General features: G+C 38.5%; 1 protein-coding gene across 1 annotated transcript; it reads right to left on the bottom strand.

The window, feature by feature from the left end:
* Positions 1-15782: 15782 nt before the first annotated feature.
* Positions 15783-23384, bottom strand: LOC103777310 (collagen alpha-1(X) chain). The gene is made up of 2 exons (XM_008944863.1): positions 23246-23384; positions 15783-17936 (listed from the first exon to the last, which is right to left on the bottom strand). Exons 1-2 carry the CDS (start codon positions 23382-23384, stop codon positions 16042-16044), a joined length of 2034 nt encoding a protein of 677 aa, XP_008943111.1. The 3' UTR covers positions 15783-16041.
* Between the last annotated feature and the right edge of the window lie 3363 nt (positions 23385-26747).

Here is a 26747-nt window from a genome sequence, read left to right as displayed (position 1 = left end):
GCAGCGGGCCCCAGGGGGGCGTGGGGGCCGGGCCCCCCCGACCTGCTGACTCAGGTACCCGCGGGGAAACCTAAAGAGCGAGGGGAACCCCAAGTGCGTGTCACGCCGGTCGCTTCCTCAGCAGGCCTCTGCCCGGGGAGAGGGGACAGCCATGTCTTCTTCCTTGGAAATGGTGCTTCTCGAGAGCTTTTCTAAATGTAGTGGTGCTGAGAGAAAGGTAGAGCCCTCCCTTACCAAATCTGGGGATGCTGCAGACACGCTCAGGAGTCCGCAGCACTTTCCACAGGCGACCTTTGCAAACTTTCTGGTGCTTAAAATAAAACGGCGAGCTTAAAGGCACTCAGCGTCTCTGGCTTAGCACTGTTGTCCCTTCTAGAGAGAAATTGCTGTCATGTGCTGGGTCTTCCCGCCTTAGCATTTTTTTTATGTTTTTAAACAACTGTCACACTTTAAACTTCCTGATAATTTTTCATTAGCTTGTCTGCCTTTTTTGAGGTCAGGACTTTATCACAGAGTTATGTCATGTATGCTCATGGTGTCCCCTTCTTCTCTCCTGTTTGCGTCGTTCACTTAGAGTACATTTTGCACTGCATGGGACCTCTACAGTAATTGCGAGGTACTTCAGGATTTGGTATAGAAACAAATACTTATGAGGTATCTCATTTACAAATACGTACAGTTCAGTGCATCCTGTGTTGAAAAAAATTGTATTGCTTCCTTTAGCTGTAACTTCCTATAGAGAGACATTTTTCTTACAAAAGAGGGTTCAGAATTAGCACATTAGGGAATGTGTTATACAGCGTATGCGGTCTTTAAGTTCCTGCTGGAAACTATACAACTCTAGGCTTACCTTCTGTGTTCTTTCTGTTGTGGCACACACATTACATCTTTTTCTAGTATGGCCCATTCTTCCTGACAAGAATTTTGTCTGCTGAAGGCAGACAATTGTTAATTAGAAGAGCTGAAAACAAACAAACCAACCTGCAGTGGGCAAAATGGAGAAAAAAAAACAAAACCCAAGAACCTGTTTCTTCACTGTTCATCTTGCCACAGCACACAGACTGACACATGCCTATTGTGTGCCTCCCTATCTATTAGAAATAAAAAATACTTAAAAAGGCTGACAGGCACAACTGGAGGTTCAGTCAGTTTCTATTCTTTTAGTGTTGGCCTTCGTATTAGTCATTCATGTATTATTATTCATAATAATTCCAAGAGCAGTTTTTGTAATTAACAAAAAGAAAAGGTCAGGGAACAGCTTTAATGAAAGAATCATGGGGAAAAAAATAGAGCAATTACTATTTTTGGATGGTCTGTAAGGACCTGGCAGTATCTCTGTAGATCTTCTTGTAGAACCTTACCAGCACATCACATTAATAAATGGCTGACTGTTGTACTGGGTCTTAACAACGTTCTTTCTGAATTTAGGAATAGTAACAATTTACTTAATAGTTGCCTCTTTCCTTCAAATGCTTAAAAAGTGTCCCCTAGTGGCAGTTGTTTCTTAGTTTGGAAGCTGCTTCTTGAGTCTTGGTAATCATATTTAAAATTAAAAAGCAAAACAGAACAAGATTCAGGAGGGGGAAGTAGTGCCTAGTCTTATGTACATACTGTCTTGATTTCTCAACAGTCTTGAAGCACATAGGAAATAATTGAAAGGCTGTATACTTGGTTATGCTGGACACATTGTGTCAGAACTGTTGTGTGAGCATCTTGAGTTGTTTTCCGGCCATGGCAGGAATAACCTCTAGCACCATTCCCCAGTGGTGGAAGCAGTGGGGCAGGGCCCCTAGCTCCCTGGTTTGAATTTTCTTAGGAAGCACTAATACTTGCATCTTGCAGCTTCAAAGGAAGCAGTATCTTTGGTTTCACTTAATCAATATAAAAATGCTGCCTTTTTTTTTTTTTTTTTTTCTCCTAATTTGTAGCTAATATATGATAGCTTTGCCCACTATCTGGTAATGGAGAAGGGTTATGACAAAGACTTGCTGACTCTCGCTCCAGACAACTTAGACTTCTGGTGAGTAGGTTGAAAATAACAGAAACTTTCTTTATGCTGTAACTTTTACAAAACTTGGAAAACAGCTTCTCTTATTTGGTGGTCATTGTTATGATTGTCAAGCCCAATAGATAAATCCAAAATTACAGTTTTAAATACTTGTTCAAACAAGTATTTGTCATGAGATATTTCTAATGTCATATTTTGAAGAGAGAACTGAGCATTGAAGCTTGCTCTGTCTGTGCTTCTGGCTGTCTAGACAAAAGCCTTTTAGCGTGACTTACTCTCTCTTTATCTGCTTTGTTCTCCATCTTCAGTTCAACTGGTAAGTCCAGTAACCATCAGAATTTAGTCATCTTTATTGTGACAGATCAGTGCCAGGAGGTGGCCCTTAGGTGTCACATCAGGCACAAAGCTGTGGTGCAGGAGACTAAAATGCAACTTTCTGCTCTGAGCTCAGTGGTCTCTGAGCAGGAGTTCGAACGTGAAACTCTGATCTTCCAACTTTAATAATTATTGTCTAGGCCATGGTAGTAGGGGCTTGAAGGCAAGGTAATCATTAACGTTTTTTAGGAGAAACATAGGGTTGGTTTTGGTTTTTAAGTAATTACTTAATTACTTTTTTTTTTTGTAATTAAGCATTATTGTGTAATGGTTCTGATGAGGTGTTTTTGCAGTTCATCTTCTGACTGGATAGTTTCCAGTGAGACCGATTTCAGCTTTCATCATTCAAGCCGTGTATCCGTATTTCTCATATTTTGAGGTTTCTGATGCAAGAAATCCTTTTAAGATTTAGCTGTCTCAGCCTCAGTCCCTTATTGGAGCTGGAGCTCCTTTTACATGGACTTGCAAGCCCACAGTGCTGGTAGCTGTGTGTTGGTGCTACTCATCCAAGCGTTATTTGCGAAAGGCTGGGGTCTGCTTGCTGCCTTCATGGCTTATCTTCTTTCCTTTGGGTACCTTTTAACAGAGGATGAAGATGACATTACTTTTTCAGTCTTGTTTATTCATTATTATTTTAGCCACTGGACTCTGAATTAATTTTTCAAACAACCTAGGTGAACATAGATTCAATTATCTAGACAGTACAGATTTATTGGGAGAGTTAGGAATGCTTGTTGAGTGTCTGTCCTATGCTGTCAGCTGTTCGTGCTGGCCAGCATGGCAATGCTGCTGCTTGAGGTGTTCCTTGGACATTCAGTTGCCTCACTTAGAATGATGTTCTACCCCCTTCTCCCTTAATGATTGGTGTTATCAGTCTAGTAATAATAAGTAGGGGAGTTCCCACAAAGAAAAACTATATTTTTTTGACAGAAATGGCTTGAATATTACATTTCTTGGGTTTACATATTTGGACCGTAATCCTCCAACCTTATCTGTATGAGCAGTCACTGAACTGACTAGACAGTGGAACTGGATTTATTTGGTAAGAATTTGCTCTGTGAGTGAAATACAGTCCTCATTGTAGTAATATGTATTGGCATATAGAGAGCGTTGTTCAAATATGCAAGTATTTGAATGGTTGTGACTTTATTGGGTTTTGTGTGGCATCATTGTATAGATTCTGTTACTGTGTTTCACTGATACATAACAAGGCATTCCTCTGAAAGCATTAATTGTTTGTTTCTTCCTTAAAATTAAATTATTCTTAGTTGCAAAGGCTTGGTGTTGGACATTGAAGAAGGAAACTTCCTGAAACTTGCAGAAGATGGAACAGTTTTGAGGTAACACTGACAATAAGTTTATATTGTTAAAAAAAACACCAACATTTTATCCTTTTTCTGAAAGCCAACTCTCAGTTTTATTAAATATTTAAAGTATTAATTTCAGCATAAATTCATTTACTAGGTAAAAGTTTAAATACTCTTTGGTACTGTGGTATTCAGTTTCTCTTAATGTTACGTATGCAGTCTTTTCATAATATTTTCATGTTAGATGCTTGCAATTGCTTGTCATTTTTAATAAATGTCTGAGACTCTGAGAGCATACTGGTGTACTCTTTAGCGAGTTGTGCTAAGATCCAGGTTAAACTGGGGTTTTTTTTGACTGTGAGTAATCTGACTTGGAGTCAGCGCTAATGACTAACACTAATGATGGGAGCACTGTTATATGGTGCCATACACATTCAAAACTCTGCAGGCTTACAACATGTAGTTTAAATAGCCTGAGGTAGGTTAAACACAGAAACTGACACATTTACTTTCAAAATTCTGGGTTTTTTTTAACTCTTAAACACTATATTTTGCCTTCAGGCATCATTTCAGTACATTCTTAGTTCCTCTTTCCCTTTTTCTTTTTTTAAACATAGAAGACTCTTATTTTGAGTGACAGATCTGAGAAGTAAAGTTCGTCAATCCCAGTCCAATTCCTCCATTTTGTTTGTTTTTGTGTTTTGTTTTTTTGTTTTTTTCCATAATGAAACTCTGTGTAATTTAGTATGCAAGGTTGTTTTTTTTTTTTCTGATAGTGTGGGAGGAGCTTGAAGATGCTGGGAGAATCAGGTCTCATTGAAAAAAAGGGAAGAAATACCTGCGAGTCACCACTATATATCCCAGAATTCAATACCATGAATTTTGAATTACTAACTGCAGAATTCAAGACTAGAGGGTATACCACACTAATGGGAAGAGTGGTACAGGATTACCTCTCCTAGCATTGCCTGCATTTGCTTCAAAAGTGGAATCTGCATTCTTTTGGGGCCCGATTTGATGGTCAAGCTAGTTGATTTTCAATTCCTAAAAATGCTTGTGCATACTTCTACATTACACAGCTGCTTGCAGAGCTCAAACTAGCACTTTTCCATGGTTCTGCCCTGCATTCTGTGCATGTTACTAGGCTTCAGAGTGATGTATAGGCTTTCTGCACTGTGTTTTGTTGTGCAGTGTATACTGATAGTGTAAGTATAGCGAGTGTCCTCACACAATTGAGAACATTCGAGCAAAACAGAGTGATTGTGTTAGCAGGTGAGGCACAGTAGCTGTGCCCCCAGCCAACCAAACCTCTGTGTAGTAAGGCTTTTATTGAGGACTGTAACATATATGATAAAAGCTTAGGTCCTGGGAAAGTTCTAAGTTATAAAGAGAGTTACTTTTCATCAACTTACGTGCACCTCAATATTCTGTTGCAATGCATTACTTTGCAAAAGCAGAGGTTTGTCTGTTTTCAACCTTTTTCTTTCTTTTTTTTTTTTTTCAAATAAATAATTTAATACATTAAATAGGGCAAGCCATGGTACAAAGAGCATGACATCCGAAGAAATCCTGGAGATGTATGGAAGGAGGGAGTGGAAGCATTTTAATACAGTCAGTGGAATGGTTTCCCGCTCAGGTACCTACACCTTAGCATGTCCTCTTCTTTGAAGTTGCTTTGGACCCTTCATTGCCTCATACTGTTAGTTCTTGGCACAAATATTTAAAAATACTTGAGCTGATAATTACTGGAATAGGGAAAATGTTTTGGGGGAGGGTTGTTTTTCTGTATTTTCAACTCCTAATACTATATTTCAACTTAATTTTAGTTCACCAATGATGAGACAGATGAGCTGACATGATAGGTGTATTTTAGTTACAGAGATGGGCACATTGTTCATTGATGAAGTAGAATGAGATTACCAGATTACCTCATTTAGAACATATTTAGCAAATCTTAAATCTTTCTTAATTGTTGACTCATTACCATCAGCGGTGCTGCTGAAGGCCCAGGTGCAAAGAACAGAGCAAAACTGGAAACAGAACTTCTCCTGCAATTGAAGTTTCTTGGTTTTGAGATGGGAGTAATTTTGCAGGTGCTGTGGCTAGATTTGCATTCTTGCTCTGTGCTTCCTCTCCATTTTACTTTCATCTTGACAGCTGTGAATAATACACATAAAATGCTCAGTTAAGTTGCATTGTACTATCTCATGGAGATATTTTCCTTGAGATTTTGCTGGCATAAACTTGTTTGTGATGCTTGTTCTAAACTGCAGGTAATCTTTTGCAACAGGATAGAAAAGAAAGGTTTCCTTTGGTCATACAGTAAATGTGCCTTTCTTGTTCATTGAAAAGTGCACTTAGTCTCTCTTGCAAATATTAATCCCTGTTTTGCTGACTTGTTCTTTAATATACCTAAGAGACAGCACAGAGAATGTCATGAATCCAAAAGCAGTCACTGGTTAACTCATTTCACTCCACCTCAGTCTGGGCGGGATATTTGCACCCTCCTGGTTTAGTTCTGTTTCTACAGCTCACTTAGCGATGTCCACGTGCATCCCTTCGGGCTAAGGTGCTGTCTGCAGCAGGCCTGTGCAAAGGTCAAGGCTCTCTAAGACCTGTCTAAATGTTTCAGAAAAAAAAAAAAAACTTCTCAAACCCTTTCTTTGTGTTTTCACTGCTAGGGAAATAGATATTTTGGAAGAGTTGAATGATACTGTCATGACTCTTAAAACTCGTGGTTCTTCCCCATCTCTTCCACCATAACTTTTAGGACCTTAAAATCTGTTTGTAAAATCTCCCTGCCTTGATACAGGTGAACAACTTTCAGTTGCCAATTGTAAGATCGGAAGTGGGGATAAAGGCTGACAAAGATTGGGAAGCAGATAATGCTTGTTACTAGTAAAATCGAAATAAGAGCTTATATTATTGAAATGTTTTTATTTGTGATTGAGGCATGAAATACAGATCTTTTAAAAGTAACAATTTCTTTTTATTTTTTTTTTTTTTACAGCTAAATACTACTTGTATGATAATTATTTTGACTTGCCAGGAGCTCTCTTGTGTGCAAGGGTTGTGGACACCTTAGATCAGGTAAGAACTGGAATGTTTGAAGCTAAATACGGCATTATTTTTCTTGTCTCCCACCACACTTCTTGCATATTTCTTAATGTATTATTAAATGCATACATATAGTGTATAGAACAACATGAGGGTCTACAGCTTTTTTCTTGTTTGTAGCTTTTCTTGTTGGACTTGGTGTATTAAAGTTGTCTCTGAAGACAATTGTGAGCTCCATAGTATGTTCAGAGTAAATGTACTTCCAGCAGAGGGCACAAATAACTAGGATATGAATACAAGTGCAGTTTTCTCAAGTCTACTCTGTGATATGCAGACTATGGTTCTTAAAATCTCCTTTAATTATACTTGATGATACTTGAATTAAATCTAATGTGGGTCTTGTGAATAACAGTTTGCTAATTTGCAAGGTGTTAATGAGTTGAAAACCTAATTACAACCTTTTTTAAACTTGTTTTTGTCATAAATGTATTGATCTGTATTTAGACAGATGTAAGTACACCTCTAGAATAATATCTTTTTTTTTTTTCCTTCTCTAATAAACAGTAAGTTAAATTCTCCACATGGGAAATACAGTTGCTGGACCTTTTTCAGTGCTTTTTAGATGATAGGTTGTCTTGAATCCCACTTTTGAAGTTTGATGTTAATTGATTTGTCTTAAAGAAGACTTGAATCTTTAACTTTGATGCAGCTGGGGGTGGGAGAGGGTTATTTGCATACAGAAAGTGTATTGGTGTTAAAAGAGTGCTGATGAAATCTTCTGGCTAAAGGTGCCAAAGCACTGCAGCTCTGAACAGTGTGAATACTAAACTTTGTCTGCAGAGTGAAATTCAGAGCTGTGAGATGGGTATCTTGGACCCTTTGAGTATCAGCTGACTTGATGCTTTAGCCTGCACTCCAAAATAGCATTCTGAGTAGATTGCTGCCTAAGTCCAAGCACTGCATGAAGAGTTAGCTAATGCTAGCTTATCAGGAAGCACTGAGGGCAGGTGTGCTATAAGGTTCTAATTTTGTGCCAAATTAATCTCCTCCCTCTAAGCTGTTCACAGCTTAGATTCCTTTCTTAGATGTAGCACCTGTATTGGGTTACTGTATATTTAATTTAGACTCTGCACAAATCACCTGCTTATTCAGAGACAAAGCATGTCATAGCACGTGTGTAATAGACTTTCACGTTCAGTTACTAGTTCACAAGCTGGAGCACTGATGCCTGGATCAGTACTGCCATTTCTCTTTACCTGCTAGCAGTTTTTGAATAATTTTTTTAGTGGATGTTGGTGCAGTTTCAACAGGAGGGATGTTGAAAGAAACAGACAAAAAAACCCCAAAATCCTAAACAAAGGAGCAAGTCAGCTATGTGGAGTGTGAGGGGAGTGGGGAGTTCAATCCATCTGTCTCAAGGTTAATGCTAGTGCCACCGTCACTAGACAGATGGGTATTCCCCAGTATCTCCTGAACATGGCTTTGAATAATGACCTTCATTAGCGGCTAATTGAAGTTTGATATATATGAAACTTTTCATCTTTATTGGTTCTTTTATGTATTTCTGTGGCAGTTTGATAGAGGAGTGGATTAAAAAAAATTTGAAAGCCACAGCATCCTATCTTTCCTATCTTACTTACCTTTAACCTGTAGAGCTGGTGCATCCACTGGTTTTGCCATAGAGCTCATCATTTGTGTGCAAAAGGCCTTGTTTGTGTGACTTGCTCGTTGTGACATTAAACTGTTCCTCTGGAAACTTCCATGTCAGGTGAGGCCTGAAATAGCTGTTTACTTAGGTACATAAAAACTACATGGTTTTGTTTGGCAATGTTAGTGGTGGGTTTCTGAATATTTTGCTCTCTAGAAAATTCTTTTGCTTCCGAAATGGATCATTATTCAGGTATCATTGCAGTGGCCAGGACACAGAACAGCAGCACTGTGAAATCTGTTAATGCTTGGCTTAAAATTTATCCTAAGGTAGGCTAGGAAAGCCAACATTACAAAGATACTTTCCATGGCATACAAACTCAGAGACAAAGCCACCTGCTTTACTGCTGCTGGGTTGTCTTGTAACTCCAAGCACCCCTTACAAGTTCCATAGCTCATTCTGTGCTCTGTAATGTTGGCTGGCTGCGTAATTGCATCTGTTTAATTCAGCACTCCTAAAGTTTATGGAATCTGAGAGTGCTGTGGGGCTCAGCTGGTTGAGAAGCTTTTCTTCTCCGTTGGTGAGATGCTGAAAGGGCAGCTGAGGTCAGCTGGAGAGCTCTGGTGTGCCTGGGCAGCTTTCTAGGAATGGCAAGTTCAGAAGCACATGCTGCCTCGCCCTGTCCTGCCAGGGCTGGGGTGGAGCAGTGCAGCGCTGCTCAGCCTGGCTTCTGGGTGGGTGTGTTATACAGCGTTCAGGGGGAAAATGCAAAGATTTTTGCCAGTTCTGAGCGTGGAAGGTAAATATGAGTGCTAGGCTGTAGATAATGTCAACCTGCTAATTGAGTACAGTGTCTGCAGCTCTAGGCACTTCTTTTCCCCAAATGTCAGTGGGATGGCTCAATTAGTAACTTGCTGTTCTGTTTAAATGCCCCCCTTTGCTGTAACATTTTAGAGTTCCTCACAAATATGAATCCTCTCTCCTCTCCCCTTTTTCCCTCTGATCTTACCATAACCTTCTCACGTAGAGAGATAACTTGTCTGCAGTTACCCAACAGCCAGATACTACTGAGTCTTGATGTCCTGAATCCTGCTGTCTGAAAAAAGACTATTTCACTCCGAATACTTTTATTAATGGCATTCCTGTCACTGTTTCAGTATGACAGCTTGAAAGAGCTGATACTTGATATAATGACTAGGTTCCTTTTGACACTTACAGCATGATGGACAGGAAAAATATGACTTCTGGAAGGACATGGTGGCTGCTATCCAGCATAATTATAAAATATCAGCTTTTAAAGGTAAGTGAGTTCACTGAAAACTTTTATAATAACTGAAAATATTTCCTGTGCTTGCCACAGCAAATAGGTTTGCAAGTACACTGCAGGCTACTCAACACAGCTTCTACTTTTCAAGCTTACAAATGGTTATATAGCAGACATCTTTATATTGAATAGAACATCTTTATCAGTACTATTTCTGCTTTACTTAGCTAAAACTGTTTTGCTATTTTTAATAGCACTCATGATGTGCTGCTTCACTGACCTTAGAGGAAAAGTGGTTTCTTACCACGATTGGTAAGGTAATGTGGACATGATTGAACTGTATTTTGCTTTTATTCCTTATGTTCCTGTAATCATAAATAAAATCAGAAGTGCACTGGGGAAAAAAAATTACAGTACTAATATTTCATCAATTTATTTAGCACTCTAGTTTTAATTAGAATTCCTAATGTGATATTGACACAATAGTGAGGAGATGATAATACTGTAATTTAGATTAGAGTTGGAAAAAGTCTCAGATACCCTTCAGCTAGAAATTATTTTCCTCTCTCACAGACATATAGCCTGAGTTTCTATTAGTTATGTAAAATAATAAGGTGAATAATAAAGGCTAACAATCTTGTTTGTGCACACAGTTAATTGAAATTATTTTTAACTATTTTTTTTTGTAAAAAGGTTACATGCAGCTCAGTTCAGAATCCTGTATTATTTTGCTGGTGGTGTTTTCCACTAGAATTACCTGTGTTAATGCAACATTCATTAGGAACGGGTGTACTTTGGACCCTCTTAGAACTTAGCTTTTATTCATCAGAGCTGTACTAGCTGTGTTTCAATTCTAATTGACAAAATTGTCTTGGAGAGATTCCAAGCAGAAATAGAAGTTGATGTCAGGGTTCATATTGTAAAAGGCAACAAGATATTCCTAAAATGTTTTGTTTGTTGTTGTTACTGTGTTTCCATTGGATCTCAGAGTGCAAGGGGTAGTTAAGGATTCCTCTAGGAGCTCATTCATATGTGAAATAAATGTATCCTTTGTTTTCTGCGGATATTCAACCAATCCTAAACAACTGTAACTATTTTTGTAGCATTTTTGCTATTTATTTTTTTTCAAGTCATGAAAGCCCTTTATTCTAAAAGGTATGGCTCATACAGTGTGTGGCACAAAGAATAATTTTTTAAAGTGTTCTTTGGAAATGTGTTAGATCAAACAGAAGTTAGTGTTATCTCTGAGCTCATAAATTGCTCTGTTTTACTTATAGATGAGTGACTGCTAGTGTGTACATGTGTATGCACATACCTACCTGTCAGGTACCTATTTGTATGGGTAAGCATGGAATCTACATGCAAACAGATGTGTGATTGATAGGACTTAATCCTTTCTATTCCTATCAGATTTGGTACCTAATTTAATACATCTTGTTCATCATCATAAAAGTCATGAGGCATGTGCACAACAGTGCTGAAGATGTAAGAAAAAATAATAACTGATACACATGAGTTATTTTGGATGAAGCTCTGTAGAATCAGAAGTGAAACAGCACAGATTGTATACACTACTAAAATATTTGAATACATGAAAATGTTGCACACTGTCATGCATCACTTTGAAAGGCTTCATAGTGGTCCTATTTTCCTTTTAATAACATGGTCCAGTAGATAAAGCACTGAACAGGGCGTCAGAAGAACCAGAGATAATTTCTTCCTGTATCACCTGCAATATTTCCATGGAGTATCTCTTTTTGCTTCAGGTTCCTCTGCAAAAACGAGAATAATAGTGCTCATCTTCTGTCACAAGGTTTTGCCAAAGAGATTTTTTTTTTTTCCCCTCAGTTGCAAGCTTAATATAACTTCCTGGGGAAACTCTTAAACCTGGCTCTAGCCCAACATCTACATGGCAGGAAGCCCCATGGTCTGTCTTAGCCCAGAGCATGGCCTGAAAACCACAGCCTCTTGACTGAGCTCCATGCCCTTGATGCCTTGCAGAGGGCTTAACCCTTCAGAGAAAAGCAGTGATCATTGAAAGTTAGTAGAGGTAAAATTTGAAAAGCAAACTTGTTAAGTGGTCAGTTGGGGAAAAGCAAAGTTCCCAAGTCAAAATGCCATCTTGGTGCCATTGTCAGTGACAGAGCAGAACGACTGGTTCGTTTTTTTTGAAACCCATTAAGTGTTTGCAGTTCACTTTGGTTTGTTGTCAGTATGCCCTTGTTTCTCTATGTCCCTTCTCTTTTTCACTTGATTTCTTTGATCATAATCAAGTGTCTGGTGGATTTTGCTTTTCATTGTCTTAGCTATGGTAATTGCCTTAGATAATTGCCCTGTGATATTTTTTTTGAATGGCTCTTTCAGATAGGCTTGATTGTCCTGGCTTAGCTTAATGAAGGGTATTAACCCACTCCTCTACTTGTAAAGCAGTGAAGAACTGAGGCCTACAGAGAGAAAATAAAAGGGTTCCAAAATAGGATTGTGGTATTCAGACCTTCCTTTGTGAAGAATAACTGGAGGAAAAAAAAAAAAAAAAAAAGAATTGGGAGAATCTGTGAAAAAATACTACCAGAAAAGCAGGATGTCAGATGGCAATGAGCACAAATATTCAGATTAGCAAAATGGTCATTTCTTACCTAAGTCTTACCTTCAAGAATACCTTCTTCAATTGATATTCAAACTGAACATTAAATTACTTGAGAACACTTTTTGTAAATCTTTATTACTGGAATATTTTGCAATTTTAAGGTGATTTACATTACTTTGTGTTTCATTTATTGTCTGTTCTGTAGACATTAGTAAAGAGTAATTTTAAAGGAAATGTCATGTGGCAATGTATTTTACACTATATAAATATGCGGACAGAGGTCCACAACATGTTATAGAAACAAAGCTTGATCTTCAGAGCAGTAATGAGGGCTTGAATTACTGTGTAGTTACTTCCATTCAAAAAATTTTCAGACTCGGTGATTTTATTTTGACAGAAAAATCAAGTTTTTGTTGGAGGAAGTTACCTAATGCAACTTCTTAAAGCAGAAATCTTTGAGATTTCTTGTCTTAAAGGCCACTTTGTCTCCTGTGGTTGTCTTTCCATGTAATTTATCTGACACTCCTGAAAACCATGGCATCTGTGGTTGTAGTGAAAATTACGTATTTGTAATATTTTCAATCAGTTCATAAGATCATATTTCATTTTGGAAATAAAAAGGTCATGGCTAATATGGCAGCAAAGACTTCATGAATTGCCCATAAAGAGGCTTGACAGCATCTGCTTTCAGGTTTCAAGGATGCATCTGAGAAATTTGTCACTGGCCTTATTTTAGAAAAAGGAAAATTATCAGAGAAAGAAAGTGCTAGACTTAAAGCCTGGTTTTTTTAGTAACTTTGCATTTTGTCTTTTTTTAATGTGATTGATCTGTATTCTGAAGTGGCATGCTAATATATGGGAAGTGTTATTTTTGGGGAGGAAAACCTTGGGTCTTTCTAAACTACTCCATCCTCTCCCCAGAGAGAGAGGATGCGCACACAAGTTTTTTGGTCACAAGCTTATAGTATTGCCCAGCTGTCGGCAGAAGATAATGGATCTATGTATTTGTGATAGTGTGTTGTATTTTTTTATATGCATCTTCAAATGCAGCAATTGTCTTAACTGTGAAAACTGCAGCAAAGACAGAAGCAAGTAAATTCAATACACTTCTCTGTTGAACTTTCCAGATATATACAGAAGGGATTATTTGAGTGCTTCCTGTGCTTGACCACTTAAGGCTTCAAAAGTTTCAGTAGTTCTTTGGAAATGAGTTTTGTGCGATTACAGGCTCCTATGTTTTCATTTTATATCTCATATTGGACTTTCTTTCCTCTAATGCCTATAATCCAGAAGAGATGTAGTTTCTGAAAGAGCTTTGCCTCTAGGTAGGCCGCTGATTTTTGTGTGGAAAAAATATTAACAAGCAAATTTAAAAATCTTACAGACCTTCTCAAAGTCCCCTCTAAATAGAGAAACCAAAGCTAAAATAAAGGTATAAGGTGTGCTTGTGCCACAAATTGGTTTGTAATATCTAATTTGTGTTAAGAATTTCTTTCTTAATGACTTCGTCTGAACAACTGTGAAAAGCCTTCAAAAAGATGGGCATGAGATACTAAGCTGTAGATTTACCTGAGTCCCATGTGTTCATTTGAGCAACAGAGATGTTAAAGGCCAAAACCTGATTTAAAGTGGTTTTAAAAATACTGTTTGGGCCCTGTTTCTTGTACAGAGACAAGTTAATTGGAATCACAGAACAGTAACATACTGCTGAGCACCAAGCGCCTCCAACAATTTGAAACGTGTGCTTTGCCATACATTTCATATGTAAAACAACCAGAAACTTTACAACTACTGAGCCGTGTTTTCCAGCTCCAAAACCCAGTCTCTCTATTTGTTTCTGAAACAAAAGTGCCAGATTGGTTGAATGTATGGGCATAGCAGCACATGCTATGTTTAAATACTGGAAAGTGTTGTTGAACTAATGCAAGTGGCTGCACAGGAAAACATTTTTAGTGCAAAAAAGAGATAATTCTTAGGAGATCTGTAGTTCATATTTGATCTAAAAAAGGAAGGTAAAAAAGTAGGGATAGACAATTCAGACTCAACTGTCGTGAGCTTTATTTCAGCTTGAAAGAAAAGTTTTGCAGGATTGCTACTTAAAAATTCCTGGTATTATTTCCAGGCAAACATTGCGTGCAGTGTTTATAGTAGTAGGACCAATTTGCTTGCCTAGGTCTACTTGGCTGCTAAAATAAGCAGATCTCACATTACAGTCTCTACATAAGCATTTATTATTTTACTGAAGTATAGCCTAAACCACAACCTTCCTTATCCAGCAACACTTAATAAGGGGAGAAAAAAACATTCTGCAGAGTTACTTTCTTGGTAGCCCTTTACAGTTTCCAAAACATTAAATAGTTTTGTTAATGATGGATCAACCTGAAGGTGTCCTTGCTTTCTTTATTAAACCAAATGTATTATTGAGTACATAAGAAATTGCTAATTTCAAGTGTACGCAATGTTAACAAGCCTCAGGTTCTGCTTTCATGAAGAAATAGTGATACCACAAATGATATAAACATAGGCCTATGTACTTTTAGTGCAAGTGATTAGAAACTCCTGTTTGAAAATATTATTTTTAGCTTCATATTTTTAAAGTTCATAAGGTTTTGATGTATATGCTACTTTTAAAGCACATGAATGGTAACTGTCACTGGAAGAAACCTGTGATCAAACTATTATGGTTTCATAATTTGTAAGCACTAATTTTACTAAGGTAGCCTACTTTACAGTATTAACTTTTCATAGTGCCATATCAGGTTAATGTGATGTTTGATGTTTGAGGCATGAGTGTGTATAGGTATGGTAAATATGATTATGCCTACTGACTGCTTACTGTCATCTGATAAATCTACTGTGTAAGTAAAATATATTCCCCAGACTACTGTGTTTTAAAGGAATGTACTATTCAGATAAAAATCAGTCCAAAGTTTGTCTCTGGTTTTGGAGTGGTAGAGTTGTTCTGATCTGTTTGCATGTTTGTGAAGGTGTGTTCTTAATGTTTGGATTTGACATTTGTTTTACAGTAGTCTGAATACTGTAGTTTTATGGACTATTAGGAGCTTAAAAAAAATATTTTGTTAGTTTATTGGAGATTGCAAGATATGCATCGAACAAAGCTACATGGATTTCTAAGCTTCAAATCTAGTTGCTTTTTCATATTGTAAAAGTCTTAGATATTCAGTAACAGGTAATAATTTGTAAATCTACCTTTCTCCGAAGTAGTTATTAATGAATAAGAAAAATGGAACTAAATTGAAACTGTGACATGGTATTCACTGTATTAGAGTTGCTTTTTTGACTCCTGTTTGATAGCTTAAAGACAAAGCTGACAGATAGCACAATGTTCCTGAAATATATTATTACTGTGGTGTATCTAAGACTGTTTACTTTGAATAATACCTTCAGTTAATTCAAGCATAGTGAAGTATGATCTAGGGTCCTGGAATGGCTATTTTGTGTTATGAGAAGTGATAGAAATTCTGGGTTTTGTTTGTTTTGTTTTTTAAAAAAAAATGAGAGAGGAAGCTGATGCATTATATTAATTCATAAAATTTTAATGTTGCATTCAGTCAGACAATTGATCATCATTTGAAACAAATTTCTTATGACAATTCTCTAAAAACATACAATATTGTTCTACTAGGTTTGAACCAATATTTTCCACCTTCTCACTCCCTCCTCCATTTCTGTTGCAAAATTGAAGTTGCATAACCTGCTAACAGCAAGTCAGATAAGTACTCGGTTAAAATGGTCTGAAGGAGAGGGTGTCAGGACAGTGTAAGTGGGATGTTGTTAGATATGAGCAAATAAGAAACCTGAGAAAGAAGAGTGAACATAATCAGAGGAATAGAGACCATTAGATTCTGAGTTGGGCAGTTGGAGCCATACTTGATCATTCTCCATGAGATCAATGACAGCACTGCCAGAAGCCTGGTCAAGGTATCCTTTTGTGTACTCATCATAGGTATACATGAGTGGGGAACCATTTTTGTAGAGTGCAACCCAAACATTTGTTCCTTTTGCATGTACATGGTAGGAGAAATAGTACAGTCCAGGGATCCTGCAGGTGAAGATTCCTGTTCTGGGGTCATAGTGTTGCTGCCTATTGTACAAGATTTTATCAAATTTGATGGGAACTGTTGCCCCAGGGTAGGCTTTTGAGAGGATGACACTAAAAGCAGATATTGGCACCCCTGTAAGAGCTTGGTTTACTCCTGCTTTTATGAAAGACATTCCTGATAACTCCCGAGACTCTCCTGCTTTAACGTAGCTTTCGGGCATCTGTGGGATTACGGCTTTGCCGGGGGGACCAGGAGGACCTGGGGGGCCTGGCAAGCCAGGCTCTCCAGTGTTGCCTTTAGGCCCGGGTGGTCCAGGTGGTCCCATGGGTCCACTTAAGCCTTTTGTAGAAATGCCTGCTGGGCCTGGAAGTCCTGGTGCTCCTGGCTCGCCTTTTGCGCCAGGGGCTCCTGGGAGGCCGGGGGGGCCAATGGGGCCTCTGATCCCAGGAATTCCTGAAGGCCCTCTGGGGCCTGGCTCACCATTGATCCCTGGCACTCCCTTAACTCCTTGTGGACCCATTGGACCGGGCAGGCCAGGTAGCCCCGCATGGCCAGTGTCACCTTTTGGACCTGGGAAACCTGGGTGTCCCTTAGGGCCAGCAAGACCCTGCTCACCTGGATATCCTGGTTTTCCCTCTAATCCCGGTAGACCTCGTTCACCCTTGGCCCCTGGGAATCCTGGGGGGCCTGCAGGGCCCATGTCGCCTTTGGGCCCGGGTAGGCCGTTCTCACCAGGCAAGCCTTTGAGTCCTTGGGGGCCCATGTTCCCTGGTGGCCCAGCAGGCCCTGGTTCTCCTGGCGCACCAGCTGGGCCTTGGTCTCCTTTAGGTCCTGGAAGGCCAGCAGGACCTTCAGGCCCTCTGTGTCCCTTCATGCCCGGCAATCCTGGCTTTCCAAATCCTGGAAGACCTGGGGATCCAGGCAAGCCTGCAGGTCCGGGGTGTCCCTTGGCTCCAGGGATGCCTGCTGCTCCTGGTGGTCCCATTGGTCCCGGCTTGCCAATGCCAGCTTCTCCAGGTTCTCCTGGTGGACCCTGGGGACCAGGGATACCAGCTGCTCCAGGTGCACCTGGTAAACCTCTGTCACCTTTCAGACCTGGCTGACCTGGAAGACCATTTTCACCAGGCTTTCCCACACCAGGAGGACCAGGGAGGCCCCGGGGGCCCTGTGGGCCTGGGAGACCTCTGCTACCTGGGCGGCCTGGAACACCAAATCCGTTTTCTCCCTTTTGTCCATTTATACCAGGGATACCTGGCTCTCCCTTCTCTCCGGGGAGGCCCCTCGGCCCTTGAGCTCCTGGGGGGCCTTGTGGTCCTGGCTTGCCGGGAACAGACAGTCCTGCAGGGCCAGGGGTGCCGGGGGGTCCTTGTGCTCCTCTTGCTCCTGGGAGCCCAACAGGTCCAGGTTCTCCTTTCTCACCATTCAGTCCTCTGTCCCCTGGCTTTCCTGGTAGACCTGGCATGCCTGGCTTTCCAACTGCAGAGTATCCAGGTGGCCCTGGGGGGCCAGGGGGGCCTTGGGGACCAGGACTTCCAAACCCTGGCTTTCCTACAGGACCTGGTTGTCCTCTTGGTCCAATGGGGCCAGGGGGACCAGGGGGTCCTTGTTCACCCCTTATCTGCACACCTGTGAGAGAGAGGAAACCACATCAACCAGGGCAGATTTGCAGACTTGTAGCATGGTGGTGAAACGTGTGAGAGGTTAACTTAACTTGCACCTCATAGGAGTCACTGTTCTAATACTGTGTGTGGTCACTGAGAACCTGACATTCACAGCAGAAGTATCTCAGAGCTCTTCTGAGTAATAAATGCAAATTTATAAGAGTTGTGTTGCAAGCTACAAAGCCTCTAGAATTTTTTTTTTTTTGCTTCAATACATTTAGGATCATCAGAGAGTTTAAAAGATACTGTGCAAGTACATGCAAACTATTAAGGAAGGAAAAAAAGCCAGGTAACTGATTTAGCAAATCATCAGACTTGCATCTTGATGATGGATGAAACAGGAGAAAGCTTCCTGTGCAGGTATAGCTGCTTTTCTGAAACTGTACTACATTTAAGTAGTGAGATTTTTGTCTTTCACTCCTTCCACCTCCAGCTTCTAAAACGGGGCCATGGTTCTGCTTTTTGGGTAAACATAGGAATGTTATTTTTTTTCAAATACCATCTTAAAGATCTTTGTTGTAAAAATTCAACAAAGTGGGAAGGTCACAACTGATAATTCATCTTAACTGCAGTCAGAATTTCAGCATTGTTCTGGGGTTTGAACACTTCATTTTCTTAGTTATCAGAACAGCAGGTGGAGCCACTTAACCAAATGTCACAAATAGAGGAATAAACAAGTTAATTGCTTAGTTTTCTGTGCACTTTGAGAGAGCTTGCAGCTTCATCTTTGGAACTAAGATGCTGATTTGGTGACGTAGACAAGACTAACATGGATATTGTGAGGCTGCTTAAGTAGTTTCCAGGAACTGACAGCATTATAGAACAAAGTACCAAACTTGTAGTGAATGTTAATTTAAGAAATCAATTCAAAAATAAAAACTGATATGGCAAGAGCCTGGATTCAAGGGGTTTTGTTGGTTGGTTGGTTTTTGTAATGCCAACATCCTCTGTTTGATGTTTGTTTAGAAAAAATGATAGTTTGGAAATTGGATCAGCTTAGACTGGTATTTCAGACTCTTGCAGAAAGAGCAGTGTGTGTTTATGCTGTCCCTTAGATAGTAAATTGATTTTTCCAATTTGTGGCTAGTCTTGAACCAAAAATGAGATGAAGAAGGAAAAAAACTATGCTTTTACATGTTGTATGCACATATCTATTATTTTTTAAAATACAAAATACATTTGATTTTTGTTTGATACTGGATCTGCAAAGTTGTCTTCTTTCTATATTGCCATGGAAATTGTTCTTATCTACCAAGTGTAGAGAGTGCATTTTCTTTTTTACTGATGCATAAAATCAACACAGATGCCTATCTTATTTTGCACACCTTGAGGTGAGATAAGCATTATCCTCCTTAAGGCAATGGAAAGGAAGATAGTTGTTAAAATCCTACACAGAAGAGGAAAGCAATGTCTGGTTTATTGACAAACTGAAAATGCAAACATGCATCCTTCTCAGCTGCAAAGGAGGTTGTGGGATCTGTGCGCACCAGTGACAAGTGCTTCAGTCTTTGGTGTATCGTTGGATTTCTTACTGCTGAACTTTCAGATTCAGTAGGGTGCAATTGCAAGTCAGTTTTCTTGTTACATAGGTGACAGTAGATAAGGCAAATTTCAAGAACTACAGTATATGAAAAAAATAATTTTGAAAAGGCTTAAGCCTGTCACAGTTTACCTGTACCCTGCAGCAGAAGCAGTGTGTAAATGTTCTTTACACCTTACACACTTTCTCTGTCACCACAGATGAGAGAGCTGCCATCGGAGAAAACATCTTACCTAACTGGAGGACTCAGAATTTGTCCCAAAGATTCTATCTGTGGATAGAACTTCAAAAACTATCTGTTCATGTCATAGAATACAAGCAAGTCAGATCAAAGCCTCAATACAATACCTGAACAGGTTCCTGAGCCAGTGCTCTTTCAGTTGTAAAACATTAAGGGGGAAAAATACAAACAGATTTTTACATAACTGCACTGAATCCAAAACCAGGCATTTATATGGGTACTTTGGCAGAAGATAAGAGTAACCTCAGCCAGAAGCCAGGTCTGCTCTTTCATACCAATAACTCAAGGAACTATGTCCAGCTACCAAATGTATTTAGTCAAGTGAGTTTAATTTCTGCAGGGGTGAGGGGTGGAACAACATTAACTGCACTTATCATTCAGTTGTTGCATTTGGTTTGTTTGGCTTGTGTTTTTTGTGTTTTTTTTTTGTTGCAAATTATGTCAGACTTTAGCTTCAGAGTGCTTTTCTTTCTTGCTTTTTACCATGTTTTTGATGCAACTTTATCAGTCCTGGGTTCACAAAGGGGTGGGTGCTGCCAGTTTTGCATAAGGTTTGCTAAAGGCTTTGTCAGTGTTCATGATATTATAGAGATTTTCTGTGAGGAGCTGTATTGTTTCAAAGTTGTGCTGCTTTTAGATCAAAGTGTCTGGTAGTTGTGCTGCCTAAAGACAATGGTAAGCCCTCTGAAGAAGGGACAGCTGAACACACATTAATGAAGTAGGATTTTTACCAGGAAAATTGAAGTATTGGTTGGCTATACTTCCATATGTCTTGGTACATCTTGATGCAAAATTAGCTCACGTTCTCTGAGTGCAGTCAAATCCTATTTAGGTGCTAAATTATGTATGAAGACTTCAACATAACCTGCAATAATGGCTTATTTAAGTGTTGCAGAACAGTCAGACTTAATTCAATGGCTATTCTTAACTAGGTCTTTTCAAAGATTTCAAGCCAAAGAGCTACTGTCAATAACAAGATTTTTTTAAGCCATTAAAACAATTTCACAAAATTAAATAAAGCTTTCATAGGTTTTGATTGCCAACAGAAACTGTATGGTCTATTACATGTTGTTCTGAGTCAGCAGTTTGGGCCTAGACTGAAATTTTATTCCAGGTTGCTTTTTGATAAAGCTGTACAAAACAAAATTAAAATTTATTAGTAACTACATCTCTAGAAGCCAATGTTTGGTGACCAAATAGGAAAAGTAAGCTATGATGAAAAGCTTTCCAGGTGCTACTTGCATACTCACTAGGCAACAGTTAAATGTATTTGGTTTTGTAGTCTTACTTTCTATTCTTCCATGATAGTCTCAGACTAGAAATTATGATCTCTTACAGTCTATTTTCTTTTAACTCTTCTAAAAACCTTCTGTAGTATGCTTGTTTTCCAGACTGAAGAATAGCAGTGGGTTTCCAGTCTGCTATTTTGATGCTTGCTCCACAGATGAAGATATGTCAAGCAACTTTGAATGACTGGACTCCCATGTCTGTAAAACTGTAGGCTGCTCTGCCTTTGAGGTCTAGTGCATACTCTTTATTACTTTTCCTAAATAGAGAATTATTTTACACTTCTCCATTATTGATATAATAATTCTCATTCTAAATGTGAAGTTTCATGCACGTTAGATTCTGTTAGTGTATAAAGTGAAAAATTACTTTTGGGATAATTCATTTCCCCCTTTCACCCGTTGCCTGACTATCCTGCTCCTTCCTTAATTTTTCTGCTGATTTTCCCCCTTTCAAATGTTCCCTATAGAAGGGGGGAAAAAAATACTGTGAGAAGTAAGTGAAGTGGTAGAGGATAACCAAGTAAATATTGTACTTCACTTAAAAATAATATAAATATGTAAACAATCACAAATAATGTGGTAGAAAAACACTATGAAAACTTAATGGGGAACAGGGAGGAAATGCAACTTTTAACTTAATGGGAATTCTAGTTAGTAAGTTCTCAGAGCAGCTGTTCATGTACATGTACCTAAATTCAACCTGAGAGTGCTGGTAGGATTCCAGAAAGTCCTTGTGCTGCAGGCAAGGGATGAAACTGTGACAATATTTTCATACAGCCCAGAATAACATTTTTGGGGGTTAAGTTTCCAAGGCACGCTGCTTTCACTGGGGTTTACTGCAGAGTGTTCTTGGAGCACGTGGACTGGAGCTGTGTGGGGTGACACCAGGGTTGTGTCTTTGCACTCAGTGGGTGCCGCTTGTGAGCATCCAGTCTATAGGATCAGACTAGAGCTATTTTGGAACAAAACCTCCTAAATGAAGGTAATGTGGATGCAATGTCATGAGCAGTAACTATTCTGCTCTCCAGATATGCTCCTGTTGCACTACCCTGCTTTCTGATGTAGATACAGCCTAAAATGTCCTTTTTCTCATTAAGAGAAACTTATTTGCGAATGCTATTTTATGAGTCCCTCATTGTTTCCTCATTTCTGCACAAATATGATTCTTACAACTAAAAGTAGATGAGATACAGCAAAGGTGAAAGCTATTCTGGATAGCCTGTTCATGTCTGGAGGAACATAATGTTTTTCTTGAGAGGGAGAGTAAAATGTTTACAAGGAAGATTCAGTTCTCACGAGTTTAGTGATGACGATTTTGAATAGACACTACTGATCATACTTTTGGGGATAATTCATGAAATCAAACCAGTACCTAGGAAGTCAGAAGTTCTGATTTCAAGTTTTTTCTTAAAAAGAGTTTGGCCTAAGTGTAGAAACATAAGACAGAACTCAAATAGTTTCAGACAATAAGTACAGCCACCTATTTGACTTTCAAGGACCAGAAATAAGATGTCACGTTGCAATGCATTGCAAATATATATTGCCTATACTGTCTGACATAAGACTGATTTATGAAATCAAGATGACTTTTTATAATACAGTTAGAATCTTATATTATTATGAGATTAGTCTGATAATTGAAACATAAGCATAAATAACTCATGAACAAAACTATGAAGATATTTGTCACATTTGTACAACTACATATCAATTTATTTTGCCTTTCTAGACTTTAAATAGGTCTTCGTTTGGCCACATGTATTAGATATATATTTAAATTCACACCTGAGGTCTGTTTTGAATAGAAATAACATGACAGAATATGTAAAAGTTCTTTCTGAATATTGTAGATGTTTTTCCTGTGTTGAATCAAGAAATTTGAGGATAATTGACGTACTGTAGATAATTATGTACACAGTCGTGTTGTACTATTCCCACTACTGAAGTTCAGATCTGTAGCTGTGATTTTTTTTTTGCTTATTTATGTGGCTTTAGTGATTAATATGTTAAAAAAATTTGTGATCTGCATCTTTGTCAATGGGAGTCAACTGCCAGAGCTACTGCAGTTCTTTCTACAGTGATGACATTTTAATAAACCTCGACTGTAGTTGAATACCACTGGTATAAACAAAGAGGTTTTGTTCATGTATTGATCCACAAGGAATAATTTTGTTAGTTTATTATCAAATAAATAGTAAACTTACCTTGACTTTTTACATTGAATGGCACGAAATGTGGCCCCTTGATGCTGGATTGCTTCTGATATCGGTCAGAAAAATATCCATCACTACCATGGACAATGTTCAGACAAAACAGCAGCAGTACGAATATCTGTAAATACATGTTTCCAAATCTGTTCTGTGTTAGAAAGGAGAGGAAAAAGTTTGTTATAAAGAGAAGCTGTTCACTTCTGTTTCATGTGCATGAATGAGTTTTGTTAAAGTATTTCAACAAAAGCATTTTGTGTTTACTTCCTCCACTAGTTGTGAAAAATCCTTTAAGAAAAAGAGCATCAGTATTGCTGTCACTTTGAATGATAGGACCCTTGCACAGATAGTCTAGGGGCAATCGTCTCATTCATAGCAAAAGAATCATTTAAAATGGATTACAGCCTGTGTAAAACTAGTCTCTTCAGGAATAGTGAGTATTTTCCTAGTTACACTGGGGCTCCAAAAGTAAGTTCAGGAGTTGCATACATCAGAACTGAAACGAGGAAAAGTTTTCAGTGGAAATAGATAGGCACTCTACCACAACCTTATTCCCTCTGTCTAACACTATAGCAAACGAAGCATGAAGTCCTGGCTTCCTTAGCATCAGTGTCTCACATTGCCTTGCTTGAAACCAGGCTGTTATCTGCACCCTTTTAAATAGCCCCAGTAGCAGTAAGGATGCTGTCACTGGCCCCTGAATATCAGCCTCCTTCCCTCCCCAGGCAGAGGACATGTATCCTGTAGAAGTTACCTTCAGAACCAAATAGAATGGAATGAAATTAAATCATAACATACCAAAATGTTGTGGATCTCCAATGCAGAGTGGTAGAGCAGTGAATCCTCCTCCTCTGTTGAGGAGTTCTTCTGCCACTGGTGAGTGAGCAGAAGCTGATGACTTCAAGTGTCACCCTTGAGTATTTATACAATTTTCCCCCTAACTGGGTGACTGCTGGACTTAAGCTCCTCCCCCAAAATCAGTAAGCAGTAATTATCTGTGTGTATATGTGTGTTTTTTAGGGGTGAGGAAAGCTATTTTGGACAGTCATCCTGGATCCTGTTAAAGGGTTTTGTTTTGTTTTGTTTTTTCTTCTTCCTTTGGATTTCTTATTGTTAATGAATTGTATTGCTTGTATTTTCTAAAATTTTATGCCCCCTCTGTTTTTTGAACTGAGAAAGGTAACATTGGAAAAAGTAATGAACTTGTAATTAAGGTTGGTAATTCTAAGTGCTTCATTTCAATTTCTCTGTAAATGTCTTAAGGAAAGGACTAGACATTTTTAACTTTGAGCTGTTACTTTCAAGAGTAACCCTACTGAAGTCCACAGAGAGTACTTATGTGAGTAACTGTTTATTGGGATACAAGTGGAGCACTTAAAATTAATTAAGATGTTAATATGGGAGTTGTGTGAGAACCTGAAAATTACTTGTAAGCAGTTATTATTTTAGGAGATTATCTTCACATATTTTTAAATTTCTGTTTTGATGCTGGAGGTACAGTACTACATACATGATGTATTGTGCAAGTAATGTTTCTGTATTATGAATTCTTGAAATGCAAGCTTACTTTATACAATGAGAACTTCATTATGCCTAGTTGTAACAAATGTATTGAAATCCATTCTGATTAAATTTGCAAGTGTTACACAGGCTGACATTTGGGGCTGATGGAACTTTTTTGAGCTCTTCTGCAGTCAGCAATTAACATTTTTAAGGTTTGCTCAATCTAATGCAGTTGTTGCTGTATTTTTGTGTGGTTTTCTTATTAAATTATTTCAGTTTAGTAAATTTAAGCTACTGCTGCTTTACTGTTTGTGGATCCAGCTTGCTTACAGCTTATCTTTTTTTTTTTCAGATTATAAACTGAGTTTTGCTGTTAAAAAAGTTTAACCCAGTCTTGCTTAATAGACTGTATCCACATATTGTGACTTCTTTTTTTTTTGAATAAAAAATAGGATCTTAAAATATTTCAGCATCATTTTGATGTTCCATACTAGGCAGTATGGAAACTAAGTTACTAAGGCAGTCACTTTCAGTCCTTGAATTGTCTGGGACTCAGAAACATCATTTAAGATCAAAGGGCAAAATAAGAGAGAAGAAACAAACTTTTTTCAGTGTGCACCTGTAGAACTAAATATGTAGTGCACTTCAGTTTTATCAGACATTCCCAGCAAAAATACCTACATTTACATCATCTGTGTTAAAGCTCCTTTGCCAATTGCAGACTTTTTTTACATTGTTATATGGTATTCAGTCTTGTAGGAGTTAGATTTTTGGATGTGTTTGAAATTCTTTCTTTTGTCTGCACCAAAGATTAGTGGGAAAACAAAATGGTATGTGTTGTTAGTAAAGGAAACAGAGCATGTGCTACAAGTTACTGTCCTGATAAAGTGAGTATGTGTTAATTTCTCAGGTTTATTTATGCCATTTGTGAAAGCTGTCTGGGGAGCTTTTGTTCAGGTACAAGCCATATCTGTGCAGAAGAACATGTATGCACTCATATCGTAATACCAATTTTAAAAATCCTGTTATCAGGCGAGGGTACTGGCAGGTTATGTTATAAGAACACTAATAAATAACGTGTGTTTCTGAATTGTTAAGCATGGTGGGTACAGGAGGGGCACGTGTTACTGTCCCAACCAAAAGACTGAGCTGGTGGCCCTGAACTGTGTGGCTATCCTGTAGAATGACAGGTTAACGTGGGCTGAATTTTTCCTGCTTTGTGTCTTTGTTTAATTCCACACTCTTCAAGTGACACCTTTTTTGGCTTTTATATATTATGGCAAATATCCTAGAACACAAGTTACTGTACTGAAGGAGACCAATGGACCATCAAGTCTTTTCTGCTTACAATTGTGCTAATACCTTTGCGTATGAGAGGGCTGTACTAATGTTGTGACTTAGACTACTCCAGTAATTTATTTAATGTATTGTTGAATAGTTCTTCTATTCTTCTTCCTAGCCATCCTCTAAACAACACTATGTTCCATTTTTGTAAGGAAACTCTAACCCAGGAGTCTTCAGCCTAAAGCCTGATTTCTCCATTAAGCTTGCATGCTCAATCTGGTCAGTGTTTTTTAGAGAGTGTTTAAATGTCTGAGATGGCATTTCTACTCCCCATACGTGCATTTTAATTCCTTTTAATCTTTTGGAGAAGGAAGCATTGTCCTGAAGTTGTTTGTGTATCTTCTCAAGGTGCTTAATTTAAAAATTAGTCTCTGTGAATTCAAATGAGAATCCAGTCATCCACTTTTGACCAAGGCAGCAAATGTATGGGCATAGAGTTATTTCCTCCTTGAAAAAAATGCAGCGCCAGGCCCTTTTTTTGGTTCACATAAATCCCAAAATAGCTTTTGATTTTAAAACATTTAAATATACAGCCTTTAGTGGGAAGTGTGGTTGTTGCTAATTTGACAATATTTGGTTAAGAAAGTTAAGAACAGCAGGTGACAATTTTATGCCCGCAGAGTTTCATACTAATTTCTAGGCTAATTCATAA

Source organism: Merops nubicus, unplaced genomic scaffold (genome assembly GCF_000691845.1).
Source record: "Merops nubicus isolate BGI_N331 unplaced genomic scaffold, ASM69184v1 scaffold22877, whole genome shotgun sequence".
NCBI lineage: Eukaryota > Metazoa > Chordata > Aves > Coraciiformes > Meropidae > Merops > Merops nubicus.
The sequence above is the reverse complement of the archived record's forward strand: the minus strand, read 5'-3'. Positions and strand labels throughout refer to the sequence as shown.